General features: G+C 42.8%; 2 protein-coding genes and 1 long non-coding RNA gene across 3 annotated transcripts in view; 2 read left to right on the forward strand and 1 right to left on the reverse strand.

Annotated features, from left to right (window-relative positions):
• The window catches only part of LOC132210679 (uncharacterized), a 65,196-nt gene that overhangs the window by 14,373 nt on the left and 29,459 nt on the right, over positions 1 to 21,364 (reverse strand). The gene's annotated exons all lie outside the window — the stretch shown is intronic.
• LOC125459308 (uncharacterized oxidoreductase YjmC-like) overlaps positions 3,671 to 21,364 on the forward strand; it is a 128,343-nt gene continuing 110,649 nt past the window's right edge. Inside the window, exon 1 of the mRNA XM_048545609.1 lies at positions 3,671 to 4,034. The gene's annotated coding sequence lies outside the window, so the exon portion shown is untranslated. The remainder of the gene's footprint in view (positions 4,035 to 21,364) is intronic.
• Positions 11,548 to 15,223, forward strand: LOC125459168 (dispanin subfamily A member 2b-like). Its single transcript, XM_048545197.2, has 2 exons — positions 11,548 to 11,931; positions 14,919 to 15,223. The coding sequence occupies exons 1-2, from the start codon at positions 11,725 to 11,727 to the stop codon at positions 15,081 to 15,083; spliced, it is 372 nt and encodes a 123-aa protein (XP_048401154.1). The 5' UTR covers positions 11,548 to 11,724; the 3' UTR covers positions 15,084 to 15,223.

Here is a 21,364-nt window from a genome sequence, read left to right on the forward strand (position 1 = left end):
AATATGGCTAAGCGTCCAACTCAATAGCCCGATCCTTCTTTCTCCCCAAAACTTTTGATCCCATTTGCCCCAAGTGCTACGTCTAGCCACCTCTTGAGTACACTCAATGTTTTGGCATCAACAACTTCCTGTGGTAATGAATTCCACAGGCTCACCACCTTTAGGTGAAGAAATGCCTCCTCACCTCCATCCTAATGATGTCAGCCAGGTGGATCTCTTTGAAAACAAATTCGCTGATGGGGGCTGTTAACCTGGTCCAAAGAGGGAGTCCTTGCTGACAGATATAAACAGGAGAATTAGGAATCCTGGTCACTCTCGGAGCCAGAGATAGTAAGAGCTGCTGATGCTGGACTCTGAGATAGCACAGTGGAACTGGGTGAACACAGCAGGCCTGGCAGCATCAGAAGAGCAGGAAAGCTGACATTTCAGGTCGAGACCCTTCTTCAGAAATAGGGGAGGGGAAGGGGGCTCTGAAATAAATAGAGAGGAAAGGGTGCGGCTGGGGAAGGTAGGTGGGATGGTGATAGCAGGTAGGTAGTGGCAGGGATTGGTCAGTGAGGTGGGAGGAGTGGAGAGGTGGGAGAGAAGATGGACAGGTCAAGGAGGTGGGGATGAGAGGGAGAGTTGGTCTTGGGATGAGGTCGGGGGGGCGGGGAGATTTTGAAGCTAGTAAAGTCCACATTGAGACCATTGGGTTGTAGGCTTCCAAGGTGGAATTTGAGGTGTTGTTCCTCCATTTCCTAATGGTGTCATTGTGACACTGCTTCTTCTCATCTGCAGCCTCATGCAAAGACCAACCCACCCTCTTAACCCTGCCTCCTTAACCTGTCTTCCCTCCCAGCTATTCGTTCCTCCCACCTCACTGACCAATCCCCACCACTAACTACCTGCACTCACCTATTGCCATTCCACCTTTACTAGCTTCAAAATCTCCCCACCACCTTCCCGGCCTCATCCCAAGACCAGCCCTCCCTCTCATCCCCGTCTTCTTGACCTGCCCATCTTCTCTCCCACCTATCCGCTCCTCCCACCTCACTGACTAATCCCCACCACTACCTACCTGCTATCGCCATCCCACCTACCTTCCCCAGCCCAAGCCTCCCCGCCTCTATTTATTTCAGAGCCCCCTTCCCCTCCTCCATTTCTGAAGAAGGGTCCCATCCCAAAACATCAGCTTTCCTGCTCCTCTGATGCTGCCTGTCCTGCTCCACTCTAGGAGCCGGCTGTGCTCTAGCTGGGTTGTACTATGCACAGTCCAAGGTCCAGGACTACATGATGATGGAAGCACTAAAGCTTGGGGCACCTGCTGCCTAGGCACAGCGTGGAAAGCCCACTGTCTGAGGTCTTTCTGCTGAAGTTAAAAGAGGGTTTGCTCAGCTATTGGACCCTCCTTGTGACTCAAATATCTGTAAATGTAGTCGTGAATGTGTAAAAGAGGTCTTTGGTTTGTTTAGGTAGAGTCAAAATCCAATGTTTGCTTGTTTCCATGAAATGCTACTGTATAGAACCTGAACTGCATTTATGACTAGGTATACATACAAAAGATATTTTTCATGAATAAGATATATCTTTGAAATGTAAATAAAATGTACTATGCACATGTAAATAAAGAGTGACTTGGTGAAGGGATACTGGCGTTCATGGAGTTATTTCATCATGGATGAACTTCCATCCAGCATGTAAGATTTTGCCAGGTGTTTGCGGGTTACTCAACGTGGGATACTGAGACTCAAAAGGGGACACAGCTTCATATTGAGACAGTGTGAGCTGCTTTTTCTCGCTTGAGATTCAATTTTCTTAATGGGCAATTGATTTTAATTTTGATTTTATTGTCACTTGTATTTTACAGCGAGAACAAAATACAATGAAAAGCTTCTACTTTTCGCGATGAAATGGCGCATTTTGAATAATTTAAGAATAAGGAAAATAAGATATAGATGAAGAGTCACCTGCCACCTTATCACTGTCAGGGTATTAAATCGTATAAAATCAATAATAGTAATAATAAAATGTGACTCCCTGAAATATGAAATAAAACTAAGTAAAAGCTGAGCCGAAGAAACAGGAAATAACTGAATGTGAAGGACATACGTGTTAATCCTATTTACAGTGAGATGCCTATTTAGGTTGGTTCATGAGAGAAAACTGCCATCTGCTGGTAACTAGAAGTACTGCACATCTATCCGGCAGAAAATGTCAGATCAGTGGTTTGAAATTTTCCCTACCTCCAAAAGGTAGGTTTTGGTCACCCATCCCTTCCTCCCACCCCAAGCCGCACCCCCATCTACCTACTAACCTCATCCCACCTCCTTGACCTGTCCGTCTTCCCTGGACTGACCTATCCCCTCCCTACCTCCCCACCTATACTCTCTCCGCCTATCTTCTTTACTCTCCATCTTCGGTCCGCCTCCCCCTCTCTCCCTATTTATTCCAGAACCCTCACCCCATCCCCCTCTCTGATGAAGGGTCTAGGCCCGAAACGTCAGCTTTTGTGCTCCTGAGATGCTGCTTGGCCTGCTGTGTTCATCCAGCCTCACATTTTATTATTTTGGCCAGCTGGCAGGTTTAGAAAGATAACTTCTTTGACCCCAGAATTTCCATTACTCAGCCTTCATTCTGCTGAATGATGCTGAATGCAAGATGAAGACAGCATTCACTACCATTCAGGGATAGAGATGAGGAACGCATCTGTCTCCACATCAAGGTGATGGACTAGACAACTAGAGTCCATTAGTCATGACAAAGTCCTCCCTCTTCCCAGGACCACCCACTGAGTTACTCTCAAAATCTTTACAAGTGGCTACACCTATATCTTTCTGAACACCAGGCCGTGTGGCTGTCAATGGGTAGCTCAGTCTGTCACTGACCTTGCCCATTAAGCTGACGACAGATTTTCCGCATGGGGTTTCTCATGTTACAGCGGGATTCATTCATGCTGCCACAAATAAGGTGCATTGACTTCCTTCTTCTGCTCTAATGAAAAACCTTGGTGTAATAACAGGCCACCAGCCCTACACTGACCCTCCAAGACAGTGCTCATGGCACATGGAACTTACTTTGCCCGTAAGCAAGCCTGGGTTTTAGCCATTTAATTAGATAAGTTAACCATTTTTACAAACACACATATACTGTACTGGGCTACCCATAAAGCAAAGAAACCATCTTGCTCTGGATATCTTTTATTCAAACTGTTCAGCGACGTTATTGCTCACCTCTGGAGCAGGTAGTAATTTGACCTGGGACTGCTGAGGGACATAATTGCTGTGTCACAGGAGCCTGCCTTTGTGTTCTATCATGTTATAGTACGTTGGTTCAACTACATAACACAGACTACAGATATTATTAGCAGCAACCAGCCAGCAATAAATGATTGATTAGAAGAAGTCCCTCAATTATGATGTGAATGAAGAATCATCTATTAATAATCAGTAGTTAATAAGAGCTTTCCTTGTGAATTTCGATTAATCACATTTACTGTCTATGTTTTTAAAAGTGCTGTTAGAATAGTCTGTGGGAACGGAACAAGCAAGATAAGGTTTTTATCAGTAACACTGCCCTTAAATCTTGAACCGGATGCACATTGATGAATAAAAGCTTGTTTATTTTAAAAAGGCAAATATTCAACAACACTTCATTGTCTTTATGTTTAAGGCAGTCTGTGCATGTGGACAAATCCAAGCAAATTGAATATGAACACATTATCAACAATTTACTTTTCCACAAGAACTTTTAACTAGGTTGGGAAAGGGGTGATGTTGATAACAAACTGGCTATAAAAAGAAAGTTTCTATAAACTATTATAAACTATTATTAAATATCCTGCAGGCAGTCAACATATACTCCTTCCTCAGCCACGGATTTTGATTAATCTCAGTGAACCAGTTTTCAGGGAGCATCAACTCCTTGCTTGCTGTGAGTCAAATACATGTCAGTGCAAATTCTGGTGGTGTTTTATCTCAGGGAAGGAAATGGTTTCCACTTTGTGAGTTGAATTCTGGATTGGCCACCCAGTTTAAAGTCTGCCTACGTGACTGGTGAGTTTAATCTTCTTATATCTTTTGTTCATTGATTAAATAGTCCTTAGTTATGAAGGTATGTCATTTTATTGTTCCATTTGATTATACTTGAGAGGATTTGATTATATTTATTTACTGTGTCTAAGTCTTGCTTGATGGAAATATCTCTGCGAAATAGAAACTGTCCAAAAGGATTTGAAGGCTTAGGTGAGCTTAGCCAGCCTTACATTTGCCCAAAGGTAAAATGGACTCTGGAGAAAATGACTGCTAATGCACAGGCCTGCAGAAAAGACAGCAACAGCAACAAGCACCTTGAAAAAAAAAGCACTATTCTGCCAATAGTGTTTGAAAATCATGGATGGCATGCTACAAACGTAGTCTTCAGATAGGTCCATGGCAACACCACAGTCAGCACAGGTAACTCCAGTGGAACCATAAGAGCTAGAGGCTTCCCATGTATTGCTGGATTCTTCAAAGGGCAAGGGCTCATTGATTACCACATGGGTGCAAACTGATCACCATCAGCGCAGCCAAGGAGCATTATCAACATAAAGTCACAGAGAGGTACAGCACAAAAATAGACCCTTCGGTTCAAATCAGGCATGCTGACTAGATATCTTAAATTAATCTAGTCCCATTTGCCAGCATTTGTCCATTTAATCAATGTCCAGCTAAGTTTGTAACTTGAGGCAGAAGATTATGCAGATGTGTGTATGCCACCGTGGGATCGGTCTTAACTCCTACATACTTCGGCTCTGCCAGGTACTGGAGATGTTCTGCCCAATAATGGATTGCTGAGTTTCAGGAGATGAGAGATTCCTACTCAACAAATGGCTCATGACCCCACTCAGACATCTGAATACAAAGGCTGAGATGTCCAGGGTTTGAGTAAAGATTTGTAGCTCGGATGATGGTTGTAGATGTTGGTGTATTCGTCGAGCTGGGAGGTTTGATAGCAGACATTTTGGCCCCTTAATAGGTGACGTCCTCAGTGCTGTGGAGGGGCTGAAACATCTGCTATCAAACCTCCCAGATCGGTGAACACATCAACATCTACAGGCTGAGATGTTGCACGTGAGCTAAGCATTCATCAGGGCCCTGGGCCTCTGGTGGAGTGGTGGTAGCGTCCCTATCCCTGATCCAGGAGGTCCAGAACAAGTGAGCAGCCAGTGGAATGTATCTTCAACTTTACAGCAAGTAGTTGATTAATTGGCTGTCAATGGAGTTGCTGTGGCTCTTCAAGGTTTCAGTTCAGCCCAAGACTCGATAACTAAAGAAGGTGGATTCATTGTGCAGTAAAACAGATTGTGTGCATGTTCCCATAGCAACTTATACACCTTGGATGAACTGGAGCATACCACCACTACAATATATTAATAGAGAAATGGAAGGAGTTGGATTGAGTATAGAGTACCTAAGCTGGAGCCCCCAGATGACTAATGAGATGGAGAAATGAAATAGGATAAGCAGTTTTATGATAATACAAAAATTTAAATTGCTGGGAAAACTCAGCAGATGTGGCAGCATCTGTGGGGAGAAAACCAGTGCTGAGGTAGGGTCACTGAATTCAAAACGTTAACTCTGCTTTTTCTCAACTGATGCCTCAAGACTACTGAGTTTCCTCAGCAATTTCTGCTTTTGTTTCTGATTTCCAGTATCTGTAGTTCTTTAGTTTATTTTTGTTTAATAATGAATGTTACATATAATGTAGTGGAACAGCTGTTCTCAAACTTTTGCTTCTAAGGGCCCCTTCTGCATTATAAAAATTTCTCAGAACCCTGTAATGCAACAAGTGTTATTATTCTACATAAAAAATATACAATATATTCATTATTATTTGGTTTAGTTATTCCAGGGAAACATAGACATTAGGAGCAGCAGTAGGCCATTCAGCCCTTTGACACTGCTCCACCCTTCAATATGATCATAGCTGATCAGCCAACGGAGTACTCGTTTTCCATTTAATCCCTATACCCCTCATCCCCTTAGCCCTAAGAACTACATCCAACACCTTCTTGAAAACATTCAATATTTTGGCCTCAACTAATTTTTGTGGCAGGGAATTCTGCAGGGTCACCGTTTTCTGGGTGAAGAAATTTCTCCTCATCTCAGTTCTAAATAGCCTAACTTGCATTTAACCTGTTTATTCCTGTTAGAATTTTATAGGTTTCAATGAGATCCAGCCTCATTCTTCTAGAGCCCAGTGAGTATAGTCCAAAACTTTTTTTAGATACGACAACAATTCTGTTAAGCAAGGGGCCTATCTTTGACAGGTATACATGTGTATCATGGTCAACATCGTTCAGCTTCATATCAGCCAGGTGCAGTAGCTATGAGCAACTCTTAACAAAGCAACAGAAGGTAATGCTGTATTCCACGATAGTCGACTATCTTGGCTCTGATGAAAGGCCATCTATCTGAAACATTAATTCTCTTTCTCTCCTTAGACGTTGTCTGATCTACTGACTATTTGCATCATCTTTTACTTTCATTTCAGATTTCCAGCATTTGCAGTATTTTGCTATTGTTTGATTCTGAGTGATCTGTCTGATGTAAGGTCAATGAGCTCTCGCAGTAGCTTTGAAGGAGCAGACTTGAGACAGTGGAAGTTTAGCTTCAATAGGTTTATTGATGAGATTTGGAGTTCACAGATACATAGCAGATTCTTCATTTATGATTTCTGAAAAATACTAAATGTATTGTCTAGGCCAGAGGCATGTTACCAGCTGTGGTTTCACTACATCAAAGTCAATGTCTTTTTTTGAATGAAGAAACGTGAGTTCACACGTATCTGTAGTTGACAGAGGAGCTTTTAGGTTTGTTGTTTCCTTTGAAAGCATCAATTCTGTACAGTGAATAAAGTTCTTCCACCTTACATTGTTTGCTTCACCTTCCTAATTTCATTGAGTTTGTGAAGTTATCCAGCATCATCAGCCACATACAGGCTGTTCCACTATAACACGTATTCATTAATGCAAATTGGCTGTAACGCAATTGACGTATAGTGGACGCTGTTTGAATAATGTGAACTTTCTGCTGTACAAGTATAGCAATTACCCTATAACACAACCTTCTATGGTGATTTTCTATAGTGTGACATCACACAAGAAGACAACTATCGTGTTATAGGGAAATACCTGTAATGTCAATCAGCATCTCAGCACTTCAGATTCCTGATCAACTGAGAAAGTGTGTACCTCTTCACTGAGCTGATACAGATAGGTAAGCAATTTGACCTTAGACAGACTTCAGACTAGTGCATGTATGAACGTAGAATTATGCATGCTCTTCTTCACAAAGTGCAGCAAACACCTGGAGTGAAAAATACATTTGTGGAGCTCCACTTCTATTGACATTCCAAACATTTCCATGACCTTCTGAGTGAAGTTTACATTGCCACCCACAACCTGTATGGCTTGCACATTATCCTCCAGGCTTGGTTAGCCTACTTGGCTGAACAGCTAATTTGTGAATCCAACAGTGTAGCTTCAATTCCCATACTATCATCCCAAGAAGGCCCTGCGTTCTCAACCTTGACCTTACCTGAGGCATGATGTCCTTTAAGCCATTCCTTCTCAATCAGGGACCAGTCTACGGTGACTTTCATTTCGCTTTCCATGCTCCAAGGACAATGGGCACATGTAGCTGTGTTCCCTGTACGCATTGTTAAACAGTAACTTAGCACTATGCTGACATCACAAGTCCAACCAGCTGAATTGATGCCAGCCTGTCCACTCCTGAAGAAAAGCTATGCAGCAGCAAGATGGGTCCTGCAGAGATGTCATTTCAAGGGGAAGCAGCTGAATGTACACAGGTTAAATTTTTGAAACCTTTTCTTTTGCAGTCTCTGGTGTGTATTAGAAGTTATTTTAATGGATTTCCTGTGACATCCAGGGAATGATGCTACGTCTTTGCAGCGATCTCAGAAGACTAAGTGACTTGACGCACAAAGGCTGCAACAGGTTTGGGACAGTAATGTCAATACCTGAGGATGGCAGTGTAGCATGGAAATGGAACAGAGGCACTGCATAATTCTGTCCACCAACTGGGTTCCAATCATGCCATTGCTGGAGGAAGTCTAGGAGATCAACCAAGCAAGAGTCCATGGTCATACAATCTAGATATACAGAGCACAATTTCAAATTTGCACAAGGCACAACACTTGGAAAAATGGGACTCCAACCAAGTGGGCAGCTTTGTCCTGGATGGTGTGAAGTTTCTTGAATATTATTGGAGCTCTACACATCCTAGCAAATTGAGAAAATTCCACATTACTGACTTTCATTTTGTAGATGGTGGACAGATTTTGGAGTGTCAGGAGGTGAGTTAAACATCAAGAAACTCCAGTATCTCCGACCTGCTTTTATAGTCATAGTCATATATGTGTGGCTGGTCCAATTAGGTGTCTGGTCAATGATATTCTCCAGAATGCTAATGGTGGGCCAATTCCGTGATGGTAATGCCATTGAATATCAAGGAAAGATGATTAACTTCTCTTTAATTGCAAATTATCATTTGTGGTATCTTTATGGCATCAATGTTCCTTGCCATTAACCAGCCTAAGCTTGTGCATTGCCCAGATCTTGCTGCATATGGAAATGGATGCTTCAGTACTTGAGGAGTGGTGAATCTTGTTAAACCTTGTGCAATTGTCAGTGAACATCAACAACTCTATAACCTCTTAACGGAGAGAAGGCTATTGCAAGAACAGCTGAGAATGGATAGGCCTAGAACAATCATTATCCTGAAAAAAAACTCATTTAGTGATTTTTTTTTCCTTTATTCATTCACGGGATGAGGATGTTGCTGGCTAGGCAGCATTTATTGCCCATCCCTAATTGCCTAGAGGGTAGTTTAGAGTCAACCACATTGCTGAGTCACATGTAGGCCAGACCAGGTGAGGATGGCAGTTTCCTTCCCTAAAGGACAGTAGTGATCCAAATGGGTTTTTCCCCAACAGTTGACAATGGATTCATAGTCGTCATTAGATCCTCAATTCAAGATATTTTATTGAATTCAAATCATCTGCTGTGGCAGGATTTGAACCTGGGTCCCCAGAATGCTGTCTGGGTGTCTGGATTAACAGTCCAGACATATTACCATTAGATTATTGCCTCCCCCATGGTCTCCAATACCACATCTATCTGCCTTTGTGCCACGTATGATTGCAATTATTGGAGAGGTTTCCCCCATTTCCCATTGGTTCTGCTTGGCTAGGACTCCTCCTAATGCCACACTCGGTCAAACACTGCTTCAATGTGAAGACAGCCACTCTCAAATTCAACTCTTCTAATCTTGTATGAATTAAGGCTGGATTGAGGCTAGGAGCACGGTGGTCTTGGTAGAACCCAAACTGAACATGAGTGAGAAAGTAATGCTGTAAAAGTGTGAAAGTGACAGTCTTGCGGTAATATCCAGGTTAATGATGTAGGCTGCATCGATTGAAATCCCACCATAGCAGGTGGTGAAACTTAAATTTGATAAAAAGTTTGGAATTGAAAGCTAGCCTAATAGTGACCTAGTAACCACTGCCAACTGTAAAAACCCATTTGGTTCACTAATGTTCTTTGGGTAAGGAAATCCGTCAACCTGACCTGTCAGGCCTACAGGTGATTCCAAACCCACAGCAATATGGCTGACTGTCAATTGCTCTCTGAGATAGCTTAAAGAGGCAAACATCGCATAACACAAATCATTCTTAAAAAGTGCTGTTTGATAGTACAGTTAATGACACATTCTATCATTTTGTTAATTGAGAGTAGACAGGCATGCAAAAGACTATGGACAGGGTGAGATGTCATTTCTGGTGCCTAGGTTGATACTGGGATCTGTATTTGGTTATAACAAAGTGTGAAGCTGGATGAACACAGCAGGCCAAGCAGCTTCTTAGGGGCACAAAAGCTGACATTTCGGACCTAGACCCTTCCCTGAAACATCAACTTTTGTGGTCCTAAGATGCTGCTTGGCCTGATGTGTTCATCCAGCTCCACACTTTGTTATCTCGGATTCTCCAGCATCTGCAGTTCCCATTATCTCTGCATTTGGTTATGTTATTTTTCAAATTTTCTGTTCAGTTCGGTGTAACTGAGGGTCCCGTGGACATTGGTAATAACACTAACACAACTGGACCTTGAGTTTACAACTTTATTTAACACTTCCCAAATCTGCTCATATGTTACATACAAATGTACCACCTGTTACCATGGAGGCACAGCACTGGCCAGCCACTATCTGATCCGTTCTGCCCAGTTCCTTCATTTCGTGTAGTTCAAAGGGCAGACCTCTTGACATGTATTTGGTCTCCAGAGTTTACCCTGCCAAAGTTCTGAACTTCGCTGATATTTGTATGATCTTTAGCATGGCTGACCTTATGTGTCTGTTCATAATTGGCTGGTTTTTGCCACAGCAACCTGGCATTAACCCTCTGGGCTGACTTCCATTGTTATTGATTTTTACTTTGGATGTAGGAGTCAAGGCCAGCTGAACCCTCCTTTGTTTCCCTTATGTTTCAGTCCTTGTGGTCAATTATGTCAGCAGTTTTTGGGTGTCCTTCTTCCCCACTCTTGTTGACCCGTTGCTAGATCAAGTGACTAATCCAATGCAATAGATTTGGAGTCACATCTAGGCCACATCAAAAAAAGACAGCAGAATTGGACATAAGTGAACAAGATTGATTTTTGTGACAGTCCGTGAGTTTTGTAGTCACCATTGCGAAACATTGCTTTCAATTCCAGATTTATTAACTTTAATTCCACCAGTTGCCATAACAGGATTTTAACTTGTCCCTGAAGCAGTATGATTTGCCCAGCAATATTACCACTCAGCCTCCCTAAAGTCTTTACTGTACAGAAGATTTGGTCCATTGAGAATATATTGGTTCTCCCTAGAGCAAAGCACTCAGTCCCATTTTCCCTTTTAGCCAATCTTTTGAAGCTGCTTCTTTTAGCCAAAGCTACAAAAGGATGTGGGGCAATGGCAAGCTTATGGAGTTAGGTCACAGTATGGCAGAGCAGGCTGAAGGTGCTGTTTGTATATGGGATGAGTTGCGGCCTCTGTTCACAGGAAAGTAAATTAAGTTCCTGAGTAGCTGGATCCACGTTAGTGCAGGAGATTTCCGGCAGGGCATGAGCTTGTGTCACTAAACTGGGAACTGAAAGATTCACCCTGAAGATAGAAATTGCGTTTGGTGGGCACAAGCATATGAGATCAATTTAACCTGGGGAATACCACAGTTCAGGTAAGGGAACAGGTTGAGAAGCTGAACTCAGACAGGAATTGAATTCATGCTGTGGGCATCATCCTGCACTGCAAACCAGCCGTCCAGCCAACTGAGCCTGGAAATCTCAGACTTGGTCGTAATAGTTGCGATATATCAAGTCAGGGTTTAATATAGACAATTAATTCTAAGCCATTCCCATCAGACCGAAGAGATCTCGTTAAATGCGCTAGCTCAATCTTGTTTTAGTCCGCTAACTGGACTGCTTCCGCCCGCAAGTCTCGGGAATCAGTTCGCAGACATAAGGGCGGCATTTTGTGCAGTTAACGACCTTATCTGGAGACGCACCCTATTGGATCAATTATAGTTTATAACACCCAGCTGCAGGTTAGGGATAATAGACGAGTGCTTAGTCTATTGCTGTGCAATCAACAGAAGGGAGTAGTGTTTGGTGTTCTTCGTTTGGCCTTAATCACTCGGTTGTAATTCGCTATGGAAGGTAGAGTGAACCAACCCATCGTAGACCGAGAGCTTGACTCCTTCCGTGGGCCATTGACCACTGATGACGTACCATCGACCGTGCTAACTATTGGAACCGGTAGGCTACCGGTCAGCGACCACGTCCTCTGGTCTCTTTTCAACTTTCTTCACTGTAACTTCTGTTGCCTTGGGTTCCTGGCTTTAGTCTTTTCCGTTAAGGTGAGTTTGACTTTCTTTTTGTTAACATGATTCATTTGATAGAATCCTCCAGACCCCCTCTATCGCTGCCTGAGTGTAATATTTCGTCTGGTTTTCAACGAATTGTAGTTTAGGGAGTGGGAGTAGGAAACGAAACTTTGGCCCAGACCCAGTCTTCCATGCCCTCTCGCTTCAGGTTGGGTAACCTGAGCCTGGAAGGGAAACTGAGTTTGGGGTTTTGGTGTAGATGTTTGACAACTGATTTAATCCCTATCTACATGGTTCCCCCCCCCCCCCCCCCCCCCACGAACTCAAATTTAAAGTCATGTCTCAAGTGACAAAACAGCTTATTACCCTCTTCTTTCTGATATGTATTCTAGCTTGTAACTCTTCTGGAGTTTGTCAGACTTGTATTGGCTCTTGGTAACTTGCTCCAAGCCACCTCTCTCTTGAGTCAATATATCTCACTTTTTTGGTGCCTGGAATTGGAAGAGCCTAGGACCTAACAATTTAGGAACAAACCTATTCTAATAGGGAAATTGTGGTGCCACCTGAAGGTTGCAGGAACAGCAACTCACATTCCACCTGGGAACCCTGCAGCCATATGGTACCAATGTGGACTTCACCAGTTTCAAAATCTCCCCTTCCCCCTACTGCATCCCTAAACCTGCCCAGTTTGTCCCCTCTTCCCCCCCCCCCCCCACTGCAGCACACAACCAGCCCAGCTCTCCTCCCCACCCCCCACTGCATCCCAAAACCAGTCCAACCTGTCTCTGCCTCCCTAACCGGTTCTTCCTCTCACCCATCCCTTCCTCCCACCCCAAGCTGCACCCCCAGCTACCTACTAACCTCATCCCACCTCCTCGACCTGTCAGTCTTCCCTAGACTGACCTATCTTCTTTACACTCCATCTTTGGTCTGCCTCCCCCTCTCTCTCTCCTATTTATTCCAGTTCCCTCTCCCCATCTCCCTCTCTGAAGGGTCTAGGCCTGAAACGTCAGCTTTTGTGGTCCTGAGATGCTGCTTGGCCTGCTGTGTTCATCCAGCCTCACATTTTATTATCTTGGAATTCTCCAGCATCTGCAGTTCCCATTATCCCTAATGGGAAATGGCTTTTTTAATCCATTGTGAACTAAATGATGCCATCCCTGTACTCTAGGCTTAAAACATCTGAATTTGCCCTGGTCTGGATAAAGGTTCAGCTGAGATACTGCTGTTTAGCTCTTCCCCCCCCCCCCCCCCCCAAGTCACTTCAGATAATGTCTTGTAGACATTGTGTAGAGCAGCAAATTCCTGGATCAGAAGGACTGTAACTTGTACAGAAAATCAATTTTTAAGAGTACTTGATTACCTCACCTCCAGGTAGGGGTCTTATTGTCATCCTTCAGGGGCATGATGACTCAATAGCTGGCACTGATGCTTCACAGCAACCAGGATCTGAATTTGATTCTAGCTCATGGTGTCTTCAGTTAATACTTGGATTTCACTTCTCCCCCCCCCCCCCCTCAAGGTTAGGATGATGCCAGTTTGGTGGATTAGCAATTTGGTAAAATTGAGTAGCGGCTCTAGATGGGATGATCTTTTCAAAGCTTGGTGTGATTTGGGCTGAATGGCCTATTTCTGCACTAAAGGATTCTGATTCCATTTAAATTGTAAATAGTGCTTGTTCCCAGGTGTGGTCTGTTCATCCACCAGGTGGTCAGAGTTCTTGTTGAACTAATACAATACCTAGCTTTAAGGATTGGCATTTGGAATTGATGTGAATGAGTTCTCCAATCCCAAAAGGCAGTGGAGGCTAACCTTAAAATGTACTAAAGGCTGAAATCGGACTTTTGTTTTGAATTGGGAGGAAGGAAACCAGTATATCAGCCTTTGAAAGCTTTGCATGCATGTTATTTTTAATTACTATTAAGAAAATGGATACTCATAAGTGAGATAGCAGGTATGGTTCTCTAGTCTGCTCCAGCATAGATGTAAAGTGACCAACCCTACACTAGTTACGTGTCTGCTCTCCTTGTATTTGACACTTCCACCCTCAGACTGCAGTTTGAGGAAAAACTTCATCAAATAAATTGAAGCATGAGATTGCAGAATTGAGGTGTTGTGGATTGTGCTGTTCCCACTTCCTCCACTTGTCACTTAGATTTAGCCACTTCAGAATGCCTGTAGCCTCATCACCACCCTACAGCACACCATTAGAATGGTCAATAGTTAGTCATTGATGTTCCTGTAAACTGGCATAGGCCATTCAGTCCCTGGAGCCTGTTCTGTCAAGCAATAAAACATGGCCAATCTGTGCCTAACTCTACATGCTTGCCCATAAGTCTTGGTTTATATCATCCCAGAGTTAAAACTAACAGCTAACCTAGCATCTAACTCTTTGTACAAGAGTTACAAATATCTAGCACTGTGCACAAGTGCATCTAAATGGTCTGGCCCTGATTGGCTTGTACCCCCTTGTTCTGGAATCTCAAACCAATGGAAGTCTTTCTATCTGCCTTTTCCTGTTTAAACTTGGACCTTGGTGAATCCATACAGTGCCAAAAGATGCCTTTCAACCCACTTGAGTTTGCACAGACCTCTAGCATCTTATCCAAACCCTAGCCCATAATCCCATGGCTAACCTACCTAGGCTGCACATCTTTGGAGAAGGGAGGAAATTGGACCACCTGGCAGAAGCCCATGCAGATGTAGGGAGGAGGGCAAACTCCAGTCACCCAAGGCTGAAATTGAACCCAGGACACTGGCACTGAGGCAGCAATGCTAACTGGAGCCACTATGCCACTTGCCCCCTTAATCTAAATTAGAGAAATCAGATTATACAAATCAGCCTTGAATTGCATATCCCTCTGCACTTTTCATCCCCCTCATCAGTGATAGAGATACTGACCCGTTAAGGAACCAAGTTGTGCATACACACTGGTGGTTTTTTGGTATACATGAGGGTGATTAGATTTCCCAAGGAATCTAGCTGAAATTTGTAACGTTACAACTTTTTTCTCTCTTAGTCTAGAGACTGTAAAGCTGTGGGAAATGTGCATGGAGCTGAACACTACAGCTTGACATCCAGAAACCTGAACATAGTTGCAACATCTCTGTCCATCCTTACTTTTGTGGTTTTGTTTGGACTGTTAGTTGCTGGTGTGATCCAACTTCCCCATCACAGAGGATGAAACTCTAATCCAGGATGAACATTATAGATCAACTGATGGCTACCAATCGATCACCACTGACTCTGTCACTGAAATACTTCAAACACCACATACTTCTAAATTTGCTTATTCTGATGAATAAATGATTGATTTGCATAATATTTCAATAAACTGCAATGTTTTGGTGTGGCAAGCTAATCTTTGCTTTTTTTGAACTATTACTGAAACTGCCTGAACAGGCTGTCATTCAGCCCTTTGTCTGCTGTTAGTGGGTAAATACATGATGATCTTGCCCTTAGACTGGTCTAGCAGGGACTAATCTTGCTTTCAACTTGCCTTCTTTCCAGAAAAAGTTCATAATTCCCAGTACCCTTCATACAGTGTATAGTATCTACTAATATCACCACCTGGGCTAGACTAACCTTTAAGGCTGTGCCCCTGAACTTGCTGAACCAGGGAATGTACTTTTTAAGACTTTGATCTTCAAGAACTCTAATGCTGTCTGACAGAAAACACTTACAATGAGGAAATTTTGTGATAGTTGCCTTGTCTAGAAGGTCCAGGCTAGATGTGTGGGGGTCCCCAACTTGACTTTCTCCTTACTCTTGTCTACATTCCAGGTCATGTGCTTACTGGAGTCTTGTGGCTCTAACTGTGTAACTCCAGTTGCTGAAGAACAGGGATTAGGTCCTCCATTTGCTCAGCACCCAATAGGAGTCAAGGGAGGATTCAGTAGCTGTGGCTTATCTATAGGAGTTTCAGCCTGTAGTACAGGCTGGTATAGCCAATGCTTGCTAGACCAGTTGAGGGCAATGAGCTCAAGCATATTGCTATGGGTCTGGAGTCACATGAGATAGACAGACCAGATAAAGGTGGCAGATTACAGTCTCTTAAAGACAGTAAACCAGGGTTGTTTAATATAAAGTACCTATAGTAGCTGCTAACAGCATAGAGTAGAACTTCTTCTCAGTATGAAGAGCTAGGCCTTGGAGGCAGTCCAGAGAAGTCACTAGGTTGACACCAGGTATGAAGTGCTCATTGAATGAGATTTAAGTAGGTTGGTCGTACTTCATTCTAAGTTTTAGAATGGGAACTGACTCTTTTTGAAACACTTTCTTGCAAGGATAAATCTAGACAGATTGTTTGCATCACCTTTTTTGAGATGCTAGGACCTGAGGACCTTTAATCTCCAGTTTAATGGGTCACACTTAACACGTGCAGTTCCCTGCAAGGTAGCGAATTTATTAAAGGCTGATTTTTAAAACCACTTTTAATTAAGAGCATCAATTCTTGTGGGGGGGGAAGATAGGAAAGTAGAATTGAAAGTACAGTAATAATCAATGAGGATAAAATGCTAAAATTCTAGCTCTTGTCATGAACTTTACATCCTGGATTATATTTACAAAGGTCTCTACTCACTTGGCTGCTATTGCAATACTGTCTATCTTCTGCTTGGTCATGTCCTATTGTAGAATCTGTTTTCTCCTTGGGGCCAGATTTATTATACAGGCAAGGCCAAGTCTTTTTGAACTATATGCCTTGTGTAGATTTTGAAATCTAAGTCAACTTCAAAGTTGGTGAAAGGATCTGCTGTTGCTGCACAGCTTGCCTTTGGGGTCTTGTCTTTGGGATCTAAAATGTTGATAAGCCACAGCTGGAGTATTGTGTGCAATTCTGGAAACCATGTAGGAGGGATGTGATAACACTGGAGAGGGTGTAGAGGACATTTAACAGAATGTTGCCTGGACCGAAGAGTTTCTGTTATGAAGACAGATTGGACAGACTGGGTTTGTTTTCCTTATGTTACAATGGAAAGAAATTGGGTTGAACTTTGCTCTGCTAAAGTCACAGTATTAATTTGTTCAATTAAACTTGCTATCTGTTCAAAGTCTGGTTGGAAACAATGGGCAATTTTAAGGGTCAGTCATTCAAGCATACACAAGGAGAACCAGTCTTCAACAGGCTAATTCAGTGCTCTGGAAAGCAACAAGCATTCACTCATAAAAATTTTAGTCACATCCATACCATCACTCAATTCTGCAACTTAAAATCACACGCTAAATAGATGACCCGACTTCGGTTCCTTTTCCTGGATTAAATGTATCAGCCATTGTTCAAAGCACATCCCTTATCTCCTGACAGTGCAATCTAGACTGCATCCTGGTATGTATTGTCCACTTCCTTGCCTGGCCCTTTTCGACAGTCTTCCTTGCTCTTTGTTTCTGTCTAAAATAGAAAATAGGAGTAGGGGTTTGTCACTTGGCCCTTGAACCTGGAACCTGCTTTGTCCTGCAATATGATCACAATTAATCACCCTGTTCCTGCTTTCTACCCATCCCCTCTGATTCCATTACCACTAAGAATTACATCTAACTATTTCTTGACTATTTCTTGCAAACGTTCAATATTTTGATCATTTTGATCTCAACCACTTCTGTGGCAGAGAATTCCACAGGCTTGTCAGCTCTCTGAAGAAATTTCTCTTTACCTCTGATCTGAACAGCCTACCCCATATTCTTTGGTTGTGACTCCTGGTTTTGGGACTGGCCAGTAATTGGCATTTACCCTGCAATTTTAGAATTTTAGATCCCCTCTCATTCTTCTAAACTCTAGTGAATACAGTCCAATACAGTCCCCAACTGATCCAGCCTCTCTTCATATGTTAGTCTTCATATGTTAGGTTAGTCTTCATATGTTAGTCCTGCCATCCCAAAAATCAGTCTGATAAACCTTTGTTACATTCCTTCCACAGCCAGAATGTCCCTCCTCAGATCAGGAGCCTAAAACTGCTCATATTAGACTACATAAAGTCTCACCAAAGTCCTATACAGTTGCAGCAAGATGTCCCTTCTCCTGTACTCAGTTGCTTGCAGTATGAAGGCCATTATGCTATTTACCTTCTTCACAGTCAGCTGCACCTGCACACTTACTTTCACGAGTGATATCCAAGAGCACCCAAGTCTGATTGCACCACCTCCTTTCCAAATCAGACAATAATCCATCTAATCCATCCTATCTTCCCTTTCTGCTACTAAAGTGGATAACCCTGTATTTATCCACATTTACTTCACTTGACATGTATCTGCCCATTCGCTCAACTTGTCCAAATCACATGCAGCATCTCTGTATCCTTCTTACAACTTACCCTCCCATTCAGCTGTGTGTCATCTGCAAACTTGGAGATATCAAACCTAGTTCTCTCATTCAACTCACCAATATGTACGTTGTGAATAGCTGGGATCCACTCACTGATCTCTGCACTACCCCACTTGTCACTGCCTGCCTTTTTGGAAAAAGACCCAAATATTCTTACTCTTTGGTTCCTGATTACCAAAGAATACAATAACCACATCAGTATGCTACCCCACTACCAGGAGCTCTGACTTAACTGCTAATCTCTGACATGGGTCCCTATCAAAAGCTTTCTGGAAGTCTAATTAAACCACATCCACTGTTTTCCCCCTATCCCCCCTATCAACTCTAATAGTTACATTCTGAATATCCAGTATTTTATCAAAACATGATTGGACTTTCCCAGAATACACCTACTATTCTTATTTTCTTTCTACTTACATCTACATTTCTCTTACTCCCTTCCTCTTGAATGGCTCCCTGTACCATAGTGCTAAGATAACAAAATGAGAGGCTGGATGAACACAGCAGGCCAAGCAGCATCTCAGGAGCACAAAAGCTGACGTTTCGGGCCTAGACCCTTCATCGGAGAGGGAACTGGAATAAATAGGGAGAGAGGGGGAGGCGGATCGAAGATGGAGAGTAGATTCCCTGAGGTTGGTCCGGAGGGAGGAGGGTAACTTCTTCAGGTTAGGCATCCCTGGAAGAGGCTTCGCAGTGAGGTTAAAATAGTATCAGAGATAATGGGAACTGCAGATGCTGGAGAATTCCAAGATAACAAAATGTGAGGCTGGATGAACACAGCAGGCCAAGCAGCATCTCAGGAGCACAAATGCTGACGTTTCGGGCCTAGACCCTTCATCAGAGAGGGGCATGGGGAGAGGGAACTGGACCAACCTCAGGGAATCTACTCTCCATCTTCGGTCCGCCTCCCCCTCTCTCCCTATTTATTCCAGTTCCCTCTCCCCATCCCCCTCTCTGATGAAGGGTCTAGGCCCGAAACGTCAGCTTTTGTGGTCCTGAGATGCTGCTTGGCCTGCTGTGTTCATCCAGCCTCACATTTTGTTATCTTGGAATTCTCCAGCAATCTGCAGTTCCCATTATCTCTGATACTATTTTAACCTCACTGCGAAGCCTCTTCCAGGGATGCCTAACCTGAAGAAGTTACCCTCCTCCCTCCGGACCAACCTCAGGGAATCTACTCTCCATCTTCGGTCCGCCCCCCCCTCTCTCCCTATTTATTCCAGTTCCCTCTCCCCATCCCCCTCTCTGATGAAGGGTCTAGGCCCGAAACGTCAGCTTTTGTGCTCCTGAGATGCTGCTTGGCCTGCTGTGTTCATCCAGCCTCACATTTTGTTATCTTGGAATTCTCCAGCATCTGCAGTTCCCATTATCTCTGATACCATAGTGCTAAGGTCAGTTTGCTCATCCTCCATACAATGCCCACTCTCATCCATGCAGGAAGCAAGAATCTCAAACCTGTTAGACAAGCTCAAGAACTGAGATTCCTTCAGCACTACCTCCTGGATTCCTGGTCATCTAGTTTTGTTTTTAAATTCAGATTTTTTTATTCATTTAATTTAAACTCCTCATACAAACTGCCTTGGTGGTTTGTGGTAACTTGTGATGATCAATCACTGGAGTCTGAGTATGTTTACAATTGTTTATTTAAGCAAATATGGGGGAACACTATTCTAGTTAGAATCATTGCTAAGGAATGCAGAAAAATTCTTTAAAGGAGAGATGTTTTAAGTGCAAGCTAGGAACAGTCCAACAAGGTGAAAGACAAGGGAACCAGAGCCAGAGTTACTTGGATGAGGACAGAGGTAAAGAACATGATAACACACAAAAAAAGAGCTTTATGACAGATGTGAACTGTTCAAGTGAAAACAAAGAAAATAAATTAATTGAGAAGTGATGTGAAAAGGTAAATAAGACTGGCAAAAAGAATTTGAGTGGAATAAGATTTAGCATAAAATGTAATCAAAAAGCATCTCTAGTATGGAAACATGAATCTGCTGACTAGAAAGTGGAGTCCTATTTAGGCAAAAGAAGATGACAAATTAATCTGGATGGCTTCCATCTAGATTACTAAGAGAAATGAGAGTGGATATAACAAAGAAGACTTCCAAAAATCCTCTCTACCCAGTGGAAATGTTAGAGGACTCAAGCATATCACATACTCTTACTGAAGAAATGGCCGGTTTAACATTAATGGTAGGCAATATACAGTATTAGAAACTCAAGAAAAAAATTAACAGGGACTTAGACAATTAAGCAGGGAGTGCTAGCACAAATGTGACCATGCTTGAATAAACCAATAAAATGCTTTGATGAAGCAGCAAAGAAGATTGATGAAGGGAATGCATTGTATGTTATCTATTTGTTTCCTAAGAGAGAATTTAATGAAATATTACAGGGAAGCCATGTGAACAGAAACACGGCACACGGACTATGAGTGTCTGTGCAGTTACAACTTTTTAAATGACATTAGGATGTAAAAGAATGCATCACGATAAATGGTGATCTTTCTGACTGGAGGATGGTAAAATGGTCAATTTCTTTTTGACACACAGATATAAGCATCTTGGATATTGGTGTACAGCATAAAATTTCAACATTTGACAATTATACTAAACTTGCAGGAACGGTAAACAGTGAAGATGATACCAATTGACTCCAATGGGAACTGACAGGTTAGCAGAAAGGGCAGAAGGTGACAGAAGGACATTAAAACAGGAAATGTGAGGTAATGTAGGGATGAGAGAGGCAATGCAAACTTGATTACTCTGTTCCATAGCATGTTATCTCACCTCCCCCTGGAATGCAGCTCTTTTGTTCGTGTTTGGACCAAGGCTGTAATGAGGCCAGGTGCTGAGAAACCTTGGAAAAGCCCATGCTGAGCTTCTGTACGTAGGTTAAAGTCGAGCAAGTCCAACTGATGGCATTGTTAACTATGCCATTTGTCACCTTGACGATATCAAGAATAAACTGACAGGGCAGTAACTGGCCAGATTAGATTTGTCCTCCTTTAGGTGAACAGTACATACCTCAGCAATTTTCCACATTGGGATCCCTGTGTGGTAGCTGTACTGGAACAGCTTGGCTAGAGGCACACCTAATTCTGTAGCCTATGTCTTGAGTACTATTATCATGATTCATAGCCTTTG

This window comes from Stegostoma tigrinum, chromosome 17 (genome assembly GCF_030684315.1).
Source record: "Stegostoma tigrinum isolate sSteTig4 chromosome 17, sSteTig4.hap1, whole genome shotgun sequence".
In the NCBI taxonomy this organism is placed as follows: domain Eukaryota; kingdom Metazoa; phylum Chordata; class Chondrichthyes; order Orectolobiformes; family Stegostomatidae; genus Stegostoma; species Stegostoma tigrinum.

Bases quoted from the DNA above. Each gene is read 5' to 3' on its own strand.
- LOC125459168 (XM_048545197.2), top strand. From the start codon at position 11,725: ATGGAAGGTAGAGTGAACCAACCCATCGTAGACCGAGAGCTTGACTCC. The intron at 11,932-14,918 runs GTGAGTTTGACT...TTTCTCTCTTAG, and splicing joins CTTTAGTCTTTTCCGTTAAG to TCTAGAGACTGTAAAGCTGT.